The sequence below is a fragment of the Manis pentadactyla genome, chromosome 7, assembly GCF_030020395.1.
Source record: "Manis pentadactyla isolate mManPen7 chromosome 7, mManPen7.hap1, whole genome shotgun sequence".
NCBI lineage: Eukaryota > Metazoa > Chordata > Mammalia > Pholidota > Manidae > Manis > Manis pentadactyla.
The window spans coordinates 60,282,554-60,298,927 of NC_080025.1; the positions used below are offsets into that span (position 1 = coordinate 60,282,554).

General features: G+C 40.6%; 1 protein-coding gene across 11 annotated transcripts in view; it reads left to right on the top strand.

Moving 5' to 3' along the window:
* The window catches only part of NAPEPLD (N-acyl phosphatidylethanolamine phospholipase D), a 46,645-nt gene that overhangs the window by 26,737 nt on the left and 3,534 nt on the right, over positions 1-16,374 (top strand). For all 11 annotated transcript variants that reach the window (XM_036892436.2, XM_036892430.2, XM_036892424.2 and 8 more), the window contains 2 exons: positions 12,723-13,369; positions 16,093-16,207. In XM_036892436.2, the coding sequence (XP_036748331.2) occupies positions 12,723-13,369; positions 16,093-16,207 (762 nt within the window). The remainder of the gene's footprint in view (positions 1-12,722; positions 13,370-16,092; positions 16,208-16,374) is intronic.

The following is a 16,374-nucleotide window of genomic DNA, read 5'->3' on the forward strand; positions in this document are numbered from 1 at the left end:
AGCTTACATTCCCACCAGTAGTGTAGGAGGGTTCCCCTTTCTCTGCATGCTTGCCAGCATTTGTACTTAGTCTTTTCGATGCTGGCCATCCTTACTGTTGTGAGGTGATATCTCATTGTGGTTTTAATTTACATTTCCCTGATAATTAGCGATATGGAGCATCTTTTCATGTGCCTGTTGGCGATCTGAATTTCTTCTTTGGAGAAGTGTCTGTTCATATCCTCTGCCCATTTTTTAATCGGGTTATTTTCTTTTTGGTTGTTGAGGCATGTGAGTGCTTTATTATTTTGAATGTTAACCCCTTGTTAGATATGTCATTTACAAATATATTCTTCCATACTGTAGGATGAATTTTTGTTCTGTTGATGGTGTCCTTTGCTGTACAAAAGCTTTTTACCTTAATGTAGTCCCATTTGTTCATTTTTGCTTTTGTTTCCTTTGCCCAAGGAGATGCGTTCAGGAAAAAGTTACTCTTGTTTCTATTCAGGAGATTTTTGCATATGTTGTCTTCTAAGAGTTTTATAGTTTCATGATTTACAATCAGGCCTTTGATCCATTTTGAGTTTACTTTTGTGTATGGGGTTACACAATAATCCCGTTTCATTCTCTTACATGTAGCTGTCCAGTTTTGCCAACACCAGCTGTTGAAGAGGCTGTCATTTCCCCATTGTATATCCATGGCTCCTTTATCATATATTAATTGACCATATATGCTTGGGTTTATATCTGGGCTCTCTAGTCTATTCCATTGGTCTATGGGTCCGTTCTTGTGCCAGTACCAAATTGTCTTGATTACTGTGGCTTTGTAGTAGAGCTTGAAGTTGGGGAGTGTAATCCCCCCCCCACACTTTATTCTTCCTTCTCAGGACTGCTTTGGCTATTCAGGGTCTTTTGTGGTTCCATATGAATTTTAGAACTATTTGTTCTAGTACTTTGAAGAATGCTGTTGGTATTTTGATAGGGATTGCATTGAATTTGTAGATTGCTTTAGGCAGGATGGCCATTTTGACAATATTAATTCTTCATATCCATGAGCATGGGATGTGTTTCCATTTATTGGTATCTTCTTTAATTTCTCTCATGAATGTCTTGTAGTTGTCTGAGTATAAGTCTTTCACTTCCTTGGTTAGGTTTATTCTTAGGTATTTTATTCTTTTGATGCCGTTGTGAATGGAAATGTTTTCCTGATTTTCTGCTAGTTCAACATTAGTGTATAGGAATGCAACAGATTTCTGTGTATTAATTTTGTATCCCACAACTTTGCTGAATTCAGTTATTAGATCTAGTAGTTTTGGAGTGGATTCTTTAGGGTTTTTTATATACAATATCATGTCATCTGCAAACAGGGACAGTTTGACTTCTTCCTTGCCAATCTGGATGCCTTTTATTTCTTTGTGTTGTCTGATTGCTGTGGCCAGGACCTCCAGTACTATATTGAATAGAAGTGGGGAAAGTGGGCATCCTTGTCTTGATCCTGATCTTAAAGGAAAAGCTTTTAGCTTCTCACTGTTAAGTATAATGTTGACTGTAGGTTTGTCATATATGCCCTTTATTATGTTGAGGTACTTGCCCTCTACACCCACATTGTTGAGAGTTTTTATCATGAATGGATGTTGAATTTTGTTGAATGATTTTTAAGCATCTATGGAGATGATCATGTGATTTTTGTCCTTTTTGTCAATGTAGTAGATGATATTGATGGATTTTTGAATGTTGTACCATCCTTGCATCCCTGGGATGAATCCCACTTGATCATGATGGATGATATTTTTTATGTATTTTTGAATTCAGTTTGTTAATATTTTATTGAGTATTTTTGCTTCTATGTGCATCAGGGATATTGTTCTGTAATTTTCTTTTTTTGTGTTGTCTTTGCCTGGTTTTGGTATTAGAGTGATGTTGGCCTTGTAGAGTGAGTTTGGGAGTATTCCCTCCTCTTCTACTTTTTGGAAAACTTTAAGGAGGATGGGTATTAGGTCGTCACTAAACGTTTCATAAAATTTAGCAGTGAAACCATCTTGTCCAGGAATTTTGTTCTTAGGTAATTTTTTGATTACCAATTCAATTTCTTTGCTGGTAATTGGTCTATTCAGATTTTCTGTTCCTTCCTGGGTCAGCCTTGGAAAGTTGTATTTTTCTAGAAAGTTGTCCATTTCTTCTAGGTTATCCAGTTTGTTAGCTATAATTTTTCATAGTATTCTCTCATAATTCTCTGTATTTCTGTGGTGTCTGTAGTGATTTTTCCTTTCTCATTTCTGATTCTTTTTATTTGTGTAGACTCTCTTTTTTTCTTGATAAGTCTGGCTAGGGGTTTATCTATTTTGTTTATTTTCTCAAAGAAATGGCTCCTACTTTCATTGATTCTTTCTATTGTTTTATTCTTCTCAATTTTATTTATTTCTGCTTTAATCTTTATTATGTCCCTCTTTCTACTGACTTTGGGCCTCATTTGTTCTTCCTTTTCTAGTTTCATTAATTATGAGTTTAGACTGTTCATTTGGGATTCTTCTTCTTTCCTGATGTAGGCCTGTATTGCAATATATTTCCCTCTTAGCATGGCCTTCTCTGTGTCCCACAGATTTTTGCAGCATTGAATTATTTTTGTCATTTGTCTCCGTATATTGCTTGATCTCTGTTTTTATTTGGTCATTGATCCATTGATTATTTAGGAGCATGTTATTAAGCCTCCATGTGTTTGTGGGCTTTTTCGTTTTGTACCTTCATGTTCTGAGGAGCTGGTTGGTACAATTTCAGTCTTTTTGAATTTTTTGATGTTCTTTTTGTGGCCTAGTATATGATATATTCTTGAAAATGTCCCATGCGCACTTGAGAAGAATGTGTATCCTGCTGCTTTTAGATGGAGTGTTCTGTAGATGTCTATTAGGTCCATCTGTTCTAATGTGTTGTTCAATGCCTCGGTCTCCTTACTTATTTTCTGTCTGGTTGATCTGTCCTTTAGAGTGAGTGGAGTGTTGAAGTCTCCTGGAATGAATGTATTGCATTATATTTCCCCCTTTAATTTTATTAGTAATTGTTTCACATATGTAGGTGCTCCTGTGTTGGGTGCATAGATATATATAATGGTTATATCCTCTTGTTGGACTGGCTCCTTTATCATTATGTAATATCCTTCTTTGTCTCTTGTTACTTTATTTGTTTTGAAGTCTGTTTTGTCTGATACAAGTACTGCAACATATGAACAATATGTTGTTGTTCATATTAGTTGCATGAAAAATCTTTTTCCATCCCTTTACTTTTAGTCTGTGTATGTCTTTGTGTTTGAAGTGAGTTTCTTATAGGCAGCATATAGATTGGTCTTGTTTTTTTATCCATTCAGTGACTCTGTGTCTTTTGATTGGTGCATTCAGACTGTTTACATTTAGGGTGATTATCGATAGGTATGTACTTATTGCCATTGCAGGCTTTAGATTCGTGGTTACCAAAGGTTCAAGGGTAATTCCCTTACTGTCTAACAGTCTAATTTAACTCACTTTGTCTGCTATCACAAACACAACCTAAAACTTTTTTATTTTTCCTCCTTTTTCTTCCTCTTCCATTCTTTGTATGTTATGAATCATATTCTGTACTCTTTGTCTATCCCTTGGGTGACATCTATTTAGCCTTAGGAATACTTCCATCTATAGGAGTCCCTCCAGAATGTACTGTAGAGGTGCTTTGTGGGAAGTAAATTATCTCAGCTTTTGCTTATCTGAAAATTGTTTAACTCTCCTTCAAATTTAAATGATAAACTTGATGGGTAGAGTATTCTTGGTTCAAGGCCCTTCTGCTTCATTGCATTAAATACATCATGCCACTTCCTTCTGGCCTGTAAGGTTTCTGTTGAGAAATCTGATGATAGCCTGATGGGTTTTCCTTTGTATGTGATCTTTTTTTTCTCTCTAGCTGCTTTCAAAAGTCTATCTTTATCCTTGATTTTGCCATTTTAATTATTATATGTCTTGATGTTGTCTTCCTTGGGTCCCTTGTGTTGGGAGATTTGTGGGCTTCCATGGTCTGAGATACTATTTTCTTCCCCAGCTTGGGGAAGTTTTCAGCAATTATTTCTTCAAAGACACACTTTCTATCCCTTTTTCTCTCTCTTCTTTTTCTGGTACCCCTATAATGTGAATATTGTTCCGTTTGGATTGGTCACACAGTTCTCTCAATATTCTTTCATTCTTAGAGATTCTTTTTTCTCTCTGTGCCTCAGCTTCTTTGTATTCCTCCTCTGTAATTTCTATTCCATTTACTGTCTCTTCTACTACATCTAATCTACTTTTGAATCCCTCTATTGTATGTTTCATTTCAGATATGGAATTTCTTAATTATTAAGTCTCTGTCTTAAATTTATTCCTGAGTTCTTGAATATTTTTCTGTACCTCCATAAGCATGTTTATAATTTTTATTTTGAACTCTCTTTCAGGAAGATTGGTGAGTTCAGTTTCATTTGGCCCTTTTCCTGGGGTTTGTGAGATTTTGGTCTGAACCAGGTTCTTTTGACATTTCATATTTCTATGTGGTACCCACTAGTGCCCTGAAGCTATAGTCTGTGGAGCTGCTCAGCCCCTAGTATGAGGTTGGGGGTCATAGGGGAGCGGAGCTGGTGGCTTGGGGGGTGGAAAGGTCTGTTTCCTGATTGCCCTCTGCAGTGCCTGTGTCCAGTGTCAGAGCCAGTGGGCAGAGCACACAGGTATAAGCCTTTGTGCTTTGCATCTCTAGCTGTTGCAGGTGGGTCCTCCCTCTGGCTGGCCTGACGCCAGCACAGTGACTGGTGGTTTGCAAACCGGTGCTGGCAGGCTAGGAGGAAGGCTCAGCAGGCTGCTTGTCCAGTGGGGGGCCTTGGAGCTGAGTAGGCAGTCAAGGGGATGGAGCACCTGAAGCTCTTTGAAGTTCCCAACCTGCTGGGCAGAGCGCGCCCAGACAACCTTTTCCAGCTCTCCCTTCTCCCGTGCAACAAGCTCCGTGTAAATCCCACCCTTTCAGCAGTCCTCTCGCTGCTAGGAAGCCTCTCAGACCACCCGCCTTTGCTTTGTCCCAGAGCGGCCAGGTGTGGATCCCCTCCTCCACAAACGGCCGGAATCTCAGTCTCTCAAGCATTCTGCCTGTCCCAGCTCCCCAACCTCCAGAGCACCACACAATGTAGATTTCTGCTCGCAAAGCAGATCTCCAGGGCTAGGTATTCAGCAGTCCCAGGCCTCCACCCCCTCCCCCGCTCAGTTTCTCTTCCTCCCACCCATGAGCTGCTGTGGGGGAAGGGCCTGGAACATGCTGGATCAAGGCTATTGTACGTTACCCTTTTTCGTGAGGTCTGCTCTGTTTGTGCCATCTGTATGCAGTCTGGTTCAGCTTTCTTTCCTGCTGCTGTTTTAGGGTTAGTTGTATTAACTGTATGTTTGTACTATTTGTGGTTTTGGGAGGAGTTCTCTGTCTCACCCCTGATGCACCCATCTTCAATCTCCCACTCACTCATTCTTTTAGTCAGTGTTTATTGAGTATCTGCTGTGTGCCAGACCACTGTTCCGGGTGCTAGAGATAAGAGCCCTGAGCAAAGCAGACACACCCTGGCCATAGGTTAAGGGAAGGAGAGAGGCAGTAAACAAATATGTCAATTATGTAGTATGTTAAAAGATGATTTAGTACTTCCAAGAATAATGCTCAGAAAGCAGGGTGATGGAGGTGGGAGTGGCATTTTTGAGCTTTTTTTTTTTTTTAAGGAAAATGTCAAAGGAGGTGGTGATATGTACCACTTAAATTCAGCATCATATAAAAGGGGACAGGAGCACCTTGGCCCTATTCCAGTTTATATTTTATTTATCTCTAACCTTCACCTTTATTTCCCCCTTGTTTCCAGTGAAAGCCTAGGACTAGCTAGATCAGATGCATGTTGACAGATGTTGTTTTCATGGTAACTGTAACTCACTCCATATTTAATCCCTCTGAATTGTCAGAATTGCTGACTTTTAACCAACTCCTAAATATGATTGTCTACGTTTTCTGGAAAACAAAAAACCAAAATATATCTTAAGATCCATGTAAAGAACACCTGCTTCAGATCAGTGGGTCAGTTCAAACTTGAATCAGAGTTCTGGAAGTTGTTTTTGTTAGACATTGGGAGGCCTTATAAAACACAACTTCAGATTGTTTTGGAAGGAGACAGGGCAATAGATACGTAGGATCACAATGACTAAATATTACATAATTTCTATCACTTAGGTATTAGAAATGAAAGTATTTTGGAAGAAACGTAAGATTAAAGGATAAAATTACTAATAGAACAGGTCTAAATGAAATGAAAATGGGACGTTAGCAAGGCTACACAATAGAGTTTAGCTTGGTCAGCAAACAGTGTTTACTTGGACCATCTGTGGTATTTGCCTTCCTGGCCGAGAGCAGTGTGCCCGTTCACAGGCCTCTCTGGTTCCGATACTGGTACTGCTCTGGGCTCAGTGACCCAGAGACCTTGTCTGAGTGTTCTTGTTGATCATAGTCACCAGAGGTCAGGGGAAGAGAGACAACTGGAGACTTTCAAGGAGGGAGGGAGGCAGGCACGTCTGCATTTCATTAGTTGAAGGAGGCTGTCTTTACCAGTTACACTGTAGGAAGTGAGCAGCAGACAGTCCGACTGGAATGTGATGAGACGCAGAACTGAGGCAGCGCAGCTTGGCCTGGTAGAAAAAGGGGGACACTTGGAAGCCAGGGTAGGGTTCTGGATTCCTCACTGACTGTGCGACCTATCACAATCCCTGGAGGAACTACTTTTTTTTGTCTGTAAAGTTAGGATAAGACAGGCCACTAGGGTTGTTCTGAGGTTCACATGCCACATGAAAGTACTTTGAAAATATAATATGCTCTTTAGATATTGAAGAACAAGAGTGCCCTTTGAAAAATGAAGCATCAGTTTTTTTATATTTGCCCTATAGCATGGCTAACAGGTTGTTTTTTAATTTTTAACAAGGAAAAAAATAAGTGTACATTTTTACAAGTCACAGTACTAAAAGGCTTGTATGGTAAACCCACCCCCTGCCACCAGTCCAGCCCACCTCCCACCCTTCAGCCCCCAGGCAACAGCTTGCAACCCTTTGTTTTCTCTGGACTCCCCTTCATATTTTTTTTCTTTAATTTTATTGTGATGACATCACTGGACGTGAGCTCTGCCCTCTTACATTTTTTGCTGTACAGTACATGATCATTGACTGTAGGCACAATGGGGTTCAGCAGTCTGGAGAGCCTCCTCAGCTTGCTTAACTGAAACTTTATGCCTGTTGACAGGTACCCCCCGTTTCCCTCCCCTGCCAGCAGCCCTGGCAGCCGCCACTCTGCTTTCTGATGCAGTGAAGCGCACCCTTTCGGGTGCCTCAGATGTGTGGAGTCACACAGTGTCTGCCTTTCTGTGGTCCTTCGCACTGACCAGTTTTGACTCAGTGTCCGTCTCCTCAGCGCTCTCCCATGGTTCTACTTGAGCTTCCTCTGTACTGTTTACAGGATTGGGATGGTATCAGTATTTTTCACTGATGAGCTGAGTAATGTACTGTGGCCCTGTCTCCTTTCTCGTACGCTTTTCCCCCTGAGGTTAGTGATACCTCTTTTTTCATCTGCTTCACTTTGTATGTATCTGTGATGAATCATTTCCCTCCTCGTGGCTCCTGCATGTAGTGTCCTGAGAGGGACTTCATGTGGTCCTTCAGCACCGGGCCCTCATCCGGGCTGCCAGCTTCTGTTCCGAGGACGCCCTCCCCACAGCCTGGGCTTCCCTGCCCGGCAGCCTTGGCCCAGTTTCCCGGTCCCACAGCGTCCTCTTTCTCGGGTATTCTTTCAGTTTGGAGGAGCATGTTCTTAATGGGCTTCCTGAGAAGGGCAATTTTTTCCTGGGAAATTTCCTTCATCTTTTCACTCTAAAATGACAAATTATATTTTGGCTCTCCTAGATCAATCCTCTGTAGTTTTCTTTTTATTTCTCCTGCATTTCATCTTTTTTTTTTTTGTGACCTTGCTTTTCTGAAATATCTTTATTCTCACTCTTGATTGACAGTGTGGATACAGCATTTTAGTTTGGAAATGGTTTTCTCTCTAAATTCAGAAGCATTACCTGCACACCTGTCTTTTAAGTATTGCTGTAGACAAGTTCCTTGCTGTTCTTGATCCTTTGTGTGTGGCCTTTATTTCCCCTGTAGAATTTTTGAGGGTCATTTCTTTGTCACCAATGGTCTGTAATTGCCCCACCGTGTATGATTCTTCATTCTTCATTCTTGATGCCGCATGGGACCTTTCCATGTGGAAATGTTTCCTTCCATTCTAGAAAATTATCTTGTGTGTTTCTTCAAAAATTTCCTTCATCTTTTCATTCTAAAATGACAAATTATATTTTAGCTCTCCTAGATCAATCCTCTGTAGTTTTCTTTTTATTTCTCCTGCATTTCATCTTTTTTTTTTAACCTTCTGACAGATTTCCTCAAGAATTTAATTTTTAAATATTTATGTGTCTCACTTGTGATTGGTGAAAATATCACAAAATGAAATTTAAAAAATAGAAAATATGAAACCATATAATCTTAACCATGTTTAAAAAAAGAACTGTGAGTAAAGACATCATAATTTTAACAGTGGTTATCACTTCTGCATATTGACATAATGCAAGCTACTCTTATTTTTCTGTATTTTCTATATTTTATGAATGGCCTTTTCTCTTACAATCAAGGAGAAGTTTAAAGATACTATGCCATTTTGATAGATCTTGTCTTTCTACCATTGCAAAATATAAAACATTAGCATTAATAATTAAACTGGAGGGATTTTGGTAACAGGTCAGTCTTTATGCAAATGTACATGTATGTTGTCAAAATAAATATGAGAAATATTTTTTATTTAAGTCTTAATTATAAAGTATAGGTAAAGTTTCCTAAAACAGTAAAATATACTTTCAGTTGGAAGAAAAGGATTAACTCAAGTATTTTTTAAAAGTGATTTTTAAAACATAACATGATTTTAACAGACTTGTGTCAGATCTTTTTCTACTCAGTTGTGCACATACAAACTCTTAAATTAATAAGTATATTAGCAAGAATATGGATTTAATTGTTTTAAAGTTAATATCATTTATGCCATAGAAAGAGTTAAGGTTCAATGAAAAGAGAGGGTCTTACAGAGTCAGGAAGACTCGATTCCACTGCTAATTGCATACTTACTTGTATGACCTCAGGAAGTTTCCTAGTGATCCTTCTCTGCCTTAGCCTGGTTATCTGTAAGATGGCAGTAACTTTTGCTTCAGAGTTAGATGACAATGTACTTAAAACACTTAAGCAAAGAGTAGTGGTTGAATGAATGTTGGGATTTTTTCCTTTTCCCCAAGAAAAGTAAGAAAATAACGAGTGTACTGGTTAAATTTGGGCCTAGGGATTTTCTCATTTGCAGCTTTGAAAAAGGAAGACCAGCTGAGAAAAATCTTGATCTGGTAAAGAAAATGCCAAGCAAATGCATAGTTTTCCAATAATCAATAATTTCCCTACCCCCTTACTCTTTCAAACTCTGATGATTAGGATAAAAAGTAAAAATTATTTTTTCTTTTTGGAATCTTATTTGTAGATGCTATTATATCTTTGATTTTTATAGGAGAGTAGTGCTAGAGATCAAGTTCTTTGAGCTGCACTTTAGTGATGGGCTTAGAATCAATATACCATAAAGAAAGGAACATGAAGAAAAGTGTGACTACTTAATTCAGGTGCCTTGTCAGTATTTACCTTTTTATAAAAACAGCTTTGTTGAGATATAATTCACATGCTCTGTGACCTGTTTAAAGCATACAATCAAGTGGTTGGCAGAACATTTGCAGGGTAGTGCAGCCATCACCACAACCTGGTGCATGCTCATTATACCAAAAAGAAAACCGTGTCCTAGTCATCACCCCCCAATTCTCTTGGCCTCTTCCAGCCCCTGGAAATTACTAATCTATATTCTGTCTATAAATGTGCCTATTGTGGATATTTCAGATAAATAGGATCATACGTAATGTGGTCCTTAGTGACTGGCTTCTTTCTGCACTTGACCTGCTAACCGTTTATTTGGAAAACAAGTTGCTCTCAACATTTGGCTGATAATGCCAGATAGTAAACTTCAAATTACTTTTTTTCCCTTTCTCTCCCCCTTTCAAATGACTTTTAAACTTAGAGCAAATAGAAAATGCAACAGTTTTCAGGGAACTTTGCTGCAGATATTTTGACACACTATTTAAATATGCTACTTAAATTTTTTTTTTAATTTTATTAACAGAAGCTCCACATTCAAAAAGTACCATTTGGTGAGTTTTGACTTATGTATGTACCTATGAGTCTCCTTGTATCCCTAGTAATCTGTGTCTTATTTGCCCCTATCTGATTGCCAGGCTTGTTTAAAAATTAATTAAATGAGGTAATACTGCAGAGTAAGTATAGTGGTGAGAGGCAGTGTGCAGCATGCAGGCTAGCGGGGTGACTTCATGTTAATACTGTAACTTCTCTTATTCTGTTTTCTCATTTGTAAAATGGAGTTACTAGTGCCTCTCTCCTGTGCCGTGGTCTGTATTCAGTTAAACATTCTTACGAAGCAGTGTCTGACATAATAAGCACTCCATATGGTAGCTGTTGTTAATGTTACTTTGCATTATACTAAAGTACTTGATGTGTTAGCTAATTCATCATCATTATTCACCTACTCTGCAGCCTAACACATGGTAGGTACTCAATTTATATTCATTCTTTCTCCCTTTCCTCCTTAATTTTTGATAATTGCATCATATAGCATTTGTTACTGTTCAGTAATCCTAACTACCAACTTTGAGAACTGCTTTGGAGAATTTACATTCATTCATTCATTCATCCAACAAATTTTATCAGGCTCATGTTGTGTGTCATTCACTGAACCAGGCACTGTAAACGATCCCAAGTTGAATAAGACATGAGGTACATCCTGCATACACTTCCCCAGGGCTGGGGCAGAATGTCTAGAGGTGATGGAGGAACAATGTGGCATATTAGTTCTGGGGCAGGAGTGAGTGCTTCCAGCTGTGGAGAGTCAGGGATGGCCCTTGGAGGGTGTGTGATGGGGCAGGAGGGAAGATATTTAATCTGAGCAGTGGGATCAGTAGCTCAGTCTGGGAGCAGGGAGCAGCCCAGAGGAGGTGGGAAGACCTCATAGAGGAGATGAGAAGACCTCATAGAGGAGATGAGTGACGACACAGCTTCCTCTGGGGCTGAGGAGGTGAGCTGTGTTTTGTCATGTGGTGGAGAGCCTGTGGAGATTTTTCAGCAGAGGAGACAGTTGAGCAGTCAGGATATTAAAGTGTCTGGATGTTAATTAGGATCTTAACTAGGTCAGCGACTACTAGAAAGGAAGCAGGTAAAAATACAAGACATCCCCAGGGCTGGTGCCGGATCGGCTGTCAGGGTCAGCCTTTGTCTTGTGGAATGTGTGCAGAGTGCTTACAGTGCGCCAGCTGCTAATATTCCGTCCCCACAGCAATGAGGTGTAGGTGCAGTTCTACCCATTTTTCAGATGAGGAAGCTAAGGCTTGGTGTGGCTAAGAGAAATCTCCACCTCCACCATCCAATACCACACCCTTTAAAAATCGATTTGCAGCAACTTGTAAAGAATACATGTAGCAGGAAAACCCAGATGGATAAATAAACAAGAGCAAATGGACTGTTTGGTTAGAAAAATAAAGCCAAGAAAGAAGTTAGTACAGAAATATTTTCCATCATGCTCCACACATTGCTGGAGGAAGCATTAGCTTTTACTCTGAACTTCCCAGTTAAAGTGAAAGGGCAGCATGAACTGTTTTCCCAGTGCCAGTCAGATGCATAGAGCCCATTGCTCTGGAGAATTGAAAGAAATGGTTCTGGGGTGAGTGGGGACATGGTACCAAGTCTTAAAGGCAGCCCTATGGTATGTGCATGCTAAGTTTCATGGGGTGGCTTCCCGTAAGAGGCCTTGAGCAGCTGTGTTTTCGAACACCAAAGCGCACTTTATAAAAGCCAGGACTGTGACCCCAAAACACAGCTTCTTGTTGGTGCAGCTTAACCCAAGGATAAAATACAGAATAACCAAAGGACTAATATTTAACTTTGTTGTAGTCACTGTTTTACATTTCTTTACTCCCAAAGCAGTCAGCTGGTCACAGGCAGGGACTGTGCCTTCCTTTGGTTTGATCAGTGGTCGGAAACCTTCAGGGAAAGGACTGGGAGCTGTCTGTGTCTGTGATTGGCCCAGGGGCATCACAGCCTGCTTTGAATTCTGTGTGCTCAGATAGTCAGATGCATTATTGGAGATCCAAGATCTGCAAATAAAGGGTTTGAAATTTTCTTTGCTATTTCCAGGGACTGGCCTTCTGAGATAGTTTCCAGTAGCAGATGCACCAGCCTAGTGAAATGGCGATCGCAAGGGCCAGTCTGCTTCTAGTACTTACAGAGCCTTCAGAAAAATTTAATAAATTCAGCAGTGCTCAAAGTTTTCATTTTCCCTTTGGCTATTGCATTTGGGGCCAAGATGATTTTACATTACTATGTTGTCACGATTATTGAGTCAGATCCAGAGAAATGTGTGCATTTTCAAGAGAAAAGCAAAAATAGCAAACATATTCAATAACTTCAGTTCTCTCCAGATAGCTATTCTCTATAATTTAGGCCAAAGTGCATTGTGATGCTATAATACCTTTTTTCCCCCTAACGGTGGCTTTTCTTTCTTTTTACATATAGGAACTTGATAAAGAACTCCCAGTGCTTAAGCCGTATTTTATTGATGACCCCGAAGAAGTTGGCGTGCGGGAAGCTGGCTTGCGAGTCACGTGGCTGGGTCATGCCTCGGTGATGGTGGAAATGGATGAGCTCGTGTTCCTCACCGACCCGATCTTCAGCTCCCGCGCTTCCCCATCGCAGCATATGGGACCGAAGCGCTTTCGTCGTCCCCCATGCGCCATAAGCGACCTCCCCCCTGTAGATGCGGTCCTTATCAGTCACAACCACTATGACCACCTGGACTACAATTCTGTCATCGCTCTGAATGAGCGGTTCGGTAATGAGCTGAGATGGTTTGTGCCTTTGGGTCTCCTCGACTGGATGCAGAGATGTGGCTGTGAGAATGTGATCGAGCTGGACTGGTGGGAGGAGAACTGTGTCCCCGGACACGATAAGGTCACCTTTGTCTTCACACCTTCCCAGCACTGGTGTAAAAGGACTCTAATGGATGACAACAAGGTCCTGTGGGGCAGCTGGTCCGTCTTGGGGCCTTGGAATCGATTTTTTTTTGCAGGAGATACTGGTTATTGTCCTGCTTTTGAAGAGATAGGGAAAAGATATGGGCCTTTTGACCTTGCAGCTATTCCCATTGGAGCATATGCACCAAGGTATGTAAACCTCCTGCTGCATAATAAGTTAACTGAACTTAAAACCAGTGTAGTTATGATTTTGTGATTTCAGCGGCAGACTTTGTTTTACATCGGTTGGGAGTGGGTGAATCAATCAATTAAATTTTACTTTAAAATTAATTTTAATAAAATTTTTTGATGTGAAATATTTTAAATCACAGCCATACCAGTTAAATATTCAAAATCAGAAATTATATTACCAAGAAAAAAAGGACTGGTTTAAGGAATGACTATCTCTAATCAGAAGTTCGCGCACCCTTCCAACTCAGGCTGACCCCATCAGCCGTAGTCGCACCCAACTCTCCCATCCCTGCGGAGGTGCTCTTTGTGGAACCGCTCCAGCTCGGTGACTGAACGCACCCACCCCATCCGGCAGCGGAAGGGCCAGGAAGAGGCCTAGTGCGGTAGTCCGTGGGGTGGCCTCCTCTCAGCGGGCGCTGAAGCTGACATTACCCCATCTCACAGTCACCCTCCAGCCTCTGCCCTCGCCACCCGTCTTCAGTTAAGGGTCAGACCAGGACACCAGACCTCGGAGACCCAGCCACTGCCCGGGTCATACCGTCTACTCAAGGGGAAGGGAAATGGTTGTAAAGAATTCAGTACAAAGAGAAAACAAACACTAATGGTAATAAAGTCAGGGATAATTAAGAAAGTTTTATTTTCTAAAGTGCATGTACAGATACATGAGAATTGTATGCAGGATGGCATGTTATTCAGTCAGTCCTATAAGCAGTTCTGCTTATTGCACTAATACATAGAAGAATGGAACAAGTCTGATCATTGGTTTCCATCTGATTTTGTTACCTTTTTAAGTTCACTATATCCATTTCTTCACTTTCTTATTAATGCTCATTTCTTTTTTTCATTTTAAGGGACTTGATATTTTTATCTTAAACATTTAAATCAATACAAGTGCCTGAATTTCACTTTTCCACTAAGCTATAATTCTAATGAAATCTCACAAAACATCAATGTTTTTACATTTACAGGTCTATTTCAGAGTATTGATCTTTATGTCCTTAACATATTAAAATATCTTACTTGTAATTATGAAAATTAGCAGCATATAAATGTGTCAAGTATATGTGACGATGCAATGTGTACGGCCTGAACTACACGAGCTCCCCGGCTCCCCCTTCCCACCGGCATCGGCATCGCGGCTGTCTTGTTGCTAAGGTGGGAGGACAGGACAGTGAGAATAACACTGTGGTGGCCTCTCCTGTGTAATTTCTCTGGTCAGTACCAAGAGTTTTAGAAATAAGGTTATTTATCAACAAAACTGCAGAGTGCTCTAGGAAGTAAGATGACGACACCAAAAACAACTTTCAGTGATGTATTCGCGACGTTACTTTTGGGATCTCCTGCCACCAGGTATTCTATCCCAGCCAGTCAGGATTCAAAATGTTTACGTTCTACACCAGAGCAAAAATTTTAAATTTCATATAGACTTGAGGGTAGAAAGGCTATGCCCACCCCTTTGATTTGCAGTAGTTTTTAAAAAAGAAGAGAAACACCAAAGACTATTTTCATCTTGCCCTGGTCCGAGTGTCAGGAGACCACAGAGCAGCGCTTCTCTTGTCTGCCGCTGAAGAGAACGGGGAGGCCTTGTTTCTGGGCCCCCCGGGGAGGGCACCCCCACTGGGAACAGCTGTCCCCCAGCTGGTGGAGATGGCGGCCCGGCCGGGAGCTGGGCAGGAGTGCCGCGTGAGCCCAGACCCCTAGTCCCATGGCGGCGTGGGTGGGCAGCAGCAGACCCAGGGGTGGGGAGTGTGAAGACGGTGGTGGTTTCCCCTCCTAAACTCAAGGCTGGGAAAGTGGAGGATTTGCATGTTGATAATACTTTTTCCCTTTGTATCAGAGATAATACTTCTTTCTCGGGAAAAGTGTTATTTTTTGTCAACTCTACTCCTGGGAGAATTTTATGAAGTGGATGCTGTACTTGATGCTTTAAATAAATTGTCTTGTTCAATCCTCCACCACTTTTCCAAGACGGGCATGATTTCTATTCACAGACAGGGACATTATGGAAGCTCAGAGAATTTGAAGGGACCTTGGAAAGGCATTCCCAGGAATTGGTAGGGCTGGCCTCCTACCCAGGCCCTCTACCTCCTGAGCCCCGGCCTTTCCCAGGCATCGGGCAGCCTGTTTCTACTCATATACCCTCTCTTCTTGCCAAACCAAACACCTCACTGTTCAGTTTTGTGATGTTTGAATAAAGTCCTTGAATAGTAACTTGATTTTTTTGCTCCTAATCTTTAAATACTATCCACTTATTTTTATTTGTTCTTTTGCTTTAGCAAACTTTTAAGAAGTTGTCTTGCAAGTTATTAAGGTTCTTTTACAATTGGGAGTTCTGGTTCTACTTCCTTACCCATTATGCAGATTTGTACCAGGACTGCAAAATGCCTACTTTTTAGAGTAATGGCAAGACGTATCTTCAGAATAAATCAGTAAAGTCAAAGTATGAGTGAAACAAAATCTTATCATTCTAAGGGGACTTCTGCTTGAGACTTAACTACTGTGCAGCAGTTTGTACAATAAAAATCTTTAGTATTTTTCTAGCAGAAAAGTGAACATGAGAGACAATTTTGTCTACTGTGACTTACTCTTCTGCAGAATCTTAAAGGTTGATTAAATGAGCGGTAATGAGAATTTATTGTATATTTCAAAGGCCAAATTGATAAATTATTATTTTCCATCAGGTGGTTTATGAAATACCAGCATGTAGACCCAGAGGAAGCTGTAAGGATTCACATTGACGTTCAAGCAAAGAAATCTGTGGCAATTCACTGGGGAACTTTTGCCTTAGCAAATGAGGTGAGTGGTTGTGGTAAAAGGGACTTTGGTTACATGTTGAACTTTAGGTGTCGCTGGACCCTGCAGCGTTCAGAGACCATACTACCATCAGAACCCATGCAATCGTCACGGTCACCATGTGAATTAAGGTGGTGAATCGTACTACTTAGGGCAACAATATTGATATA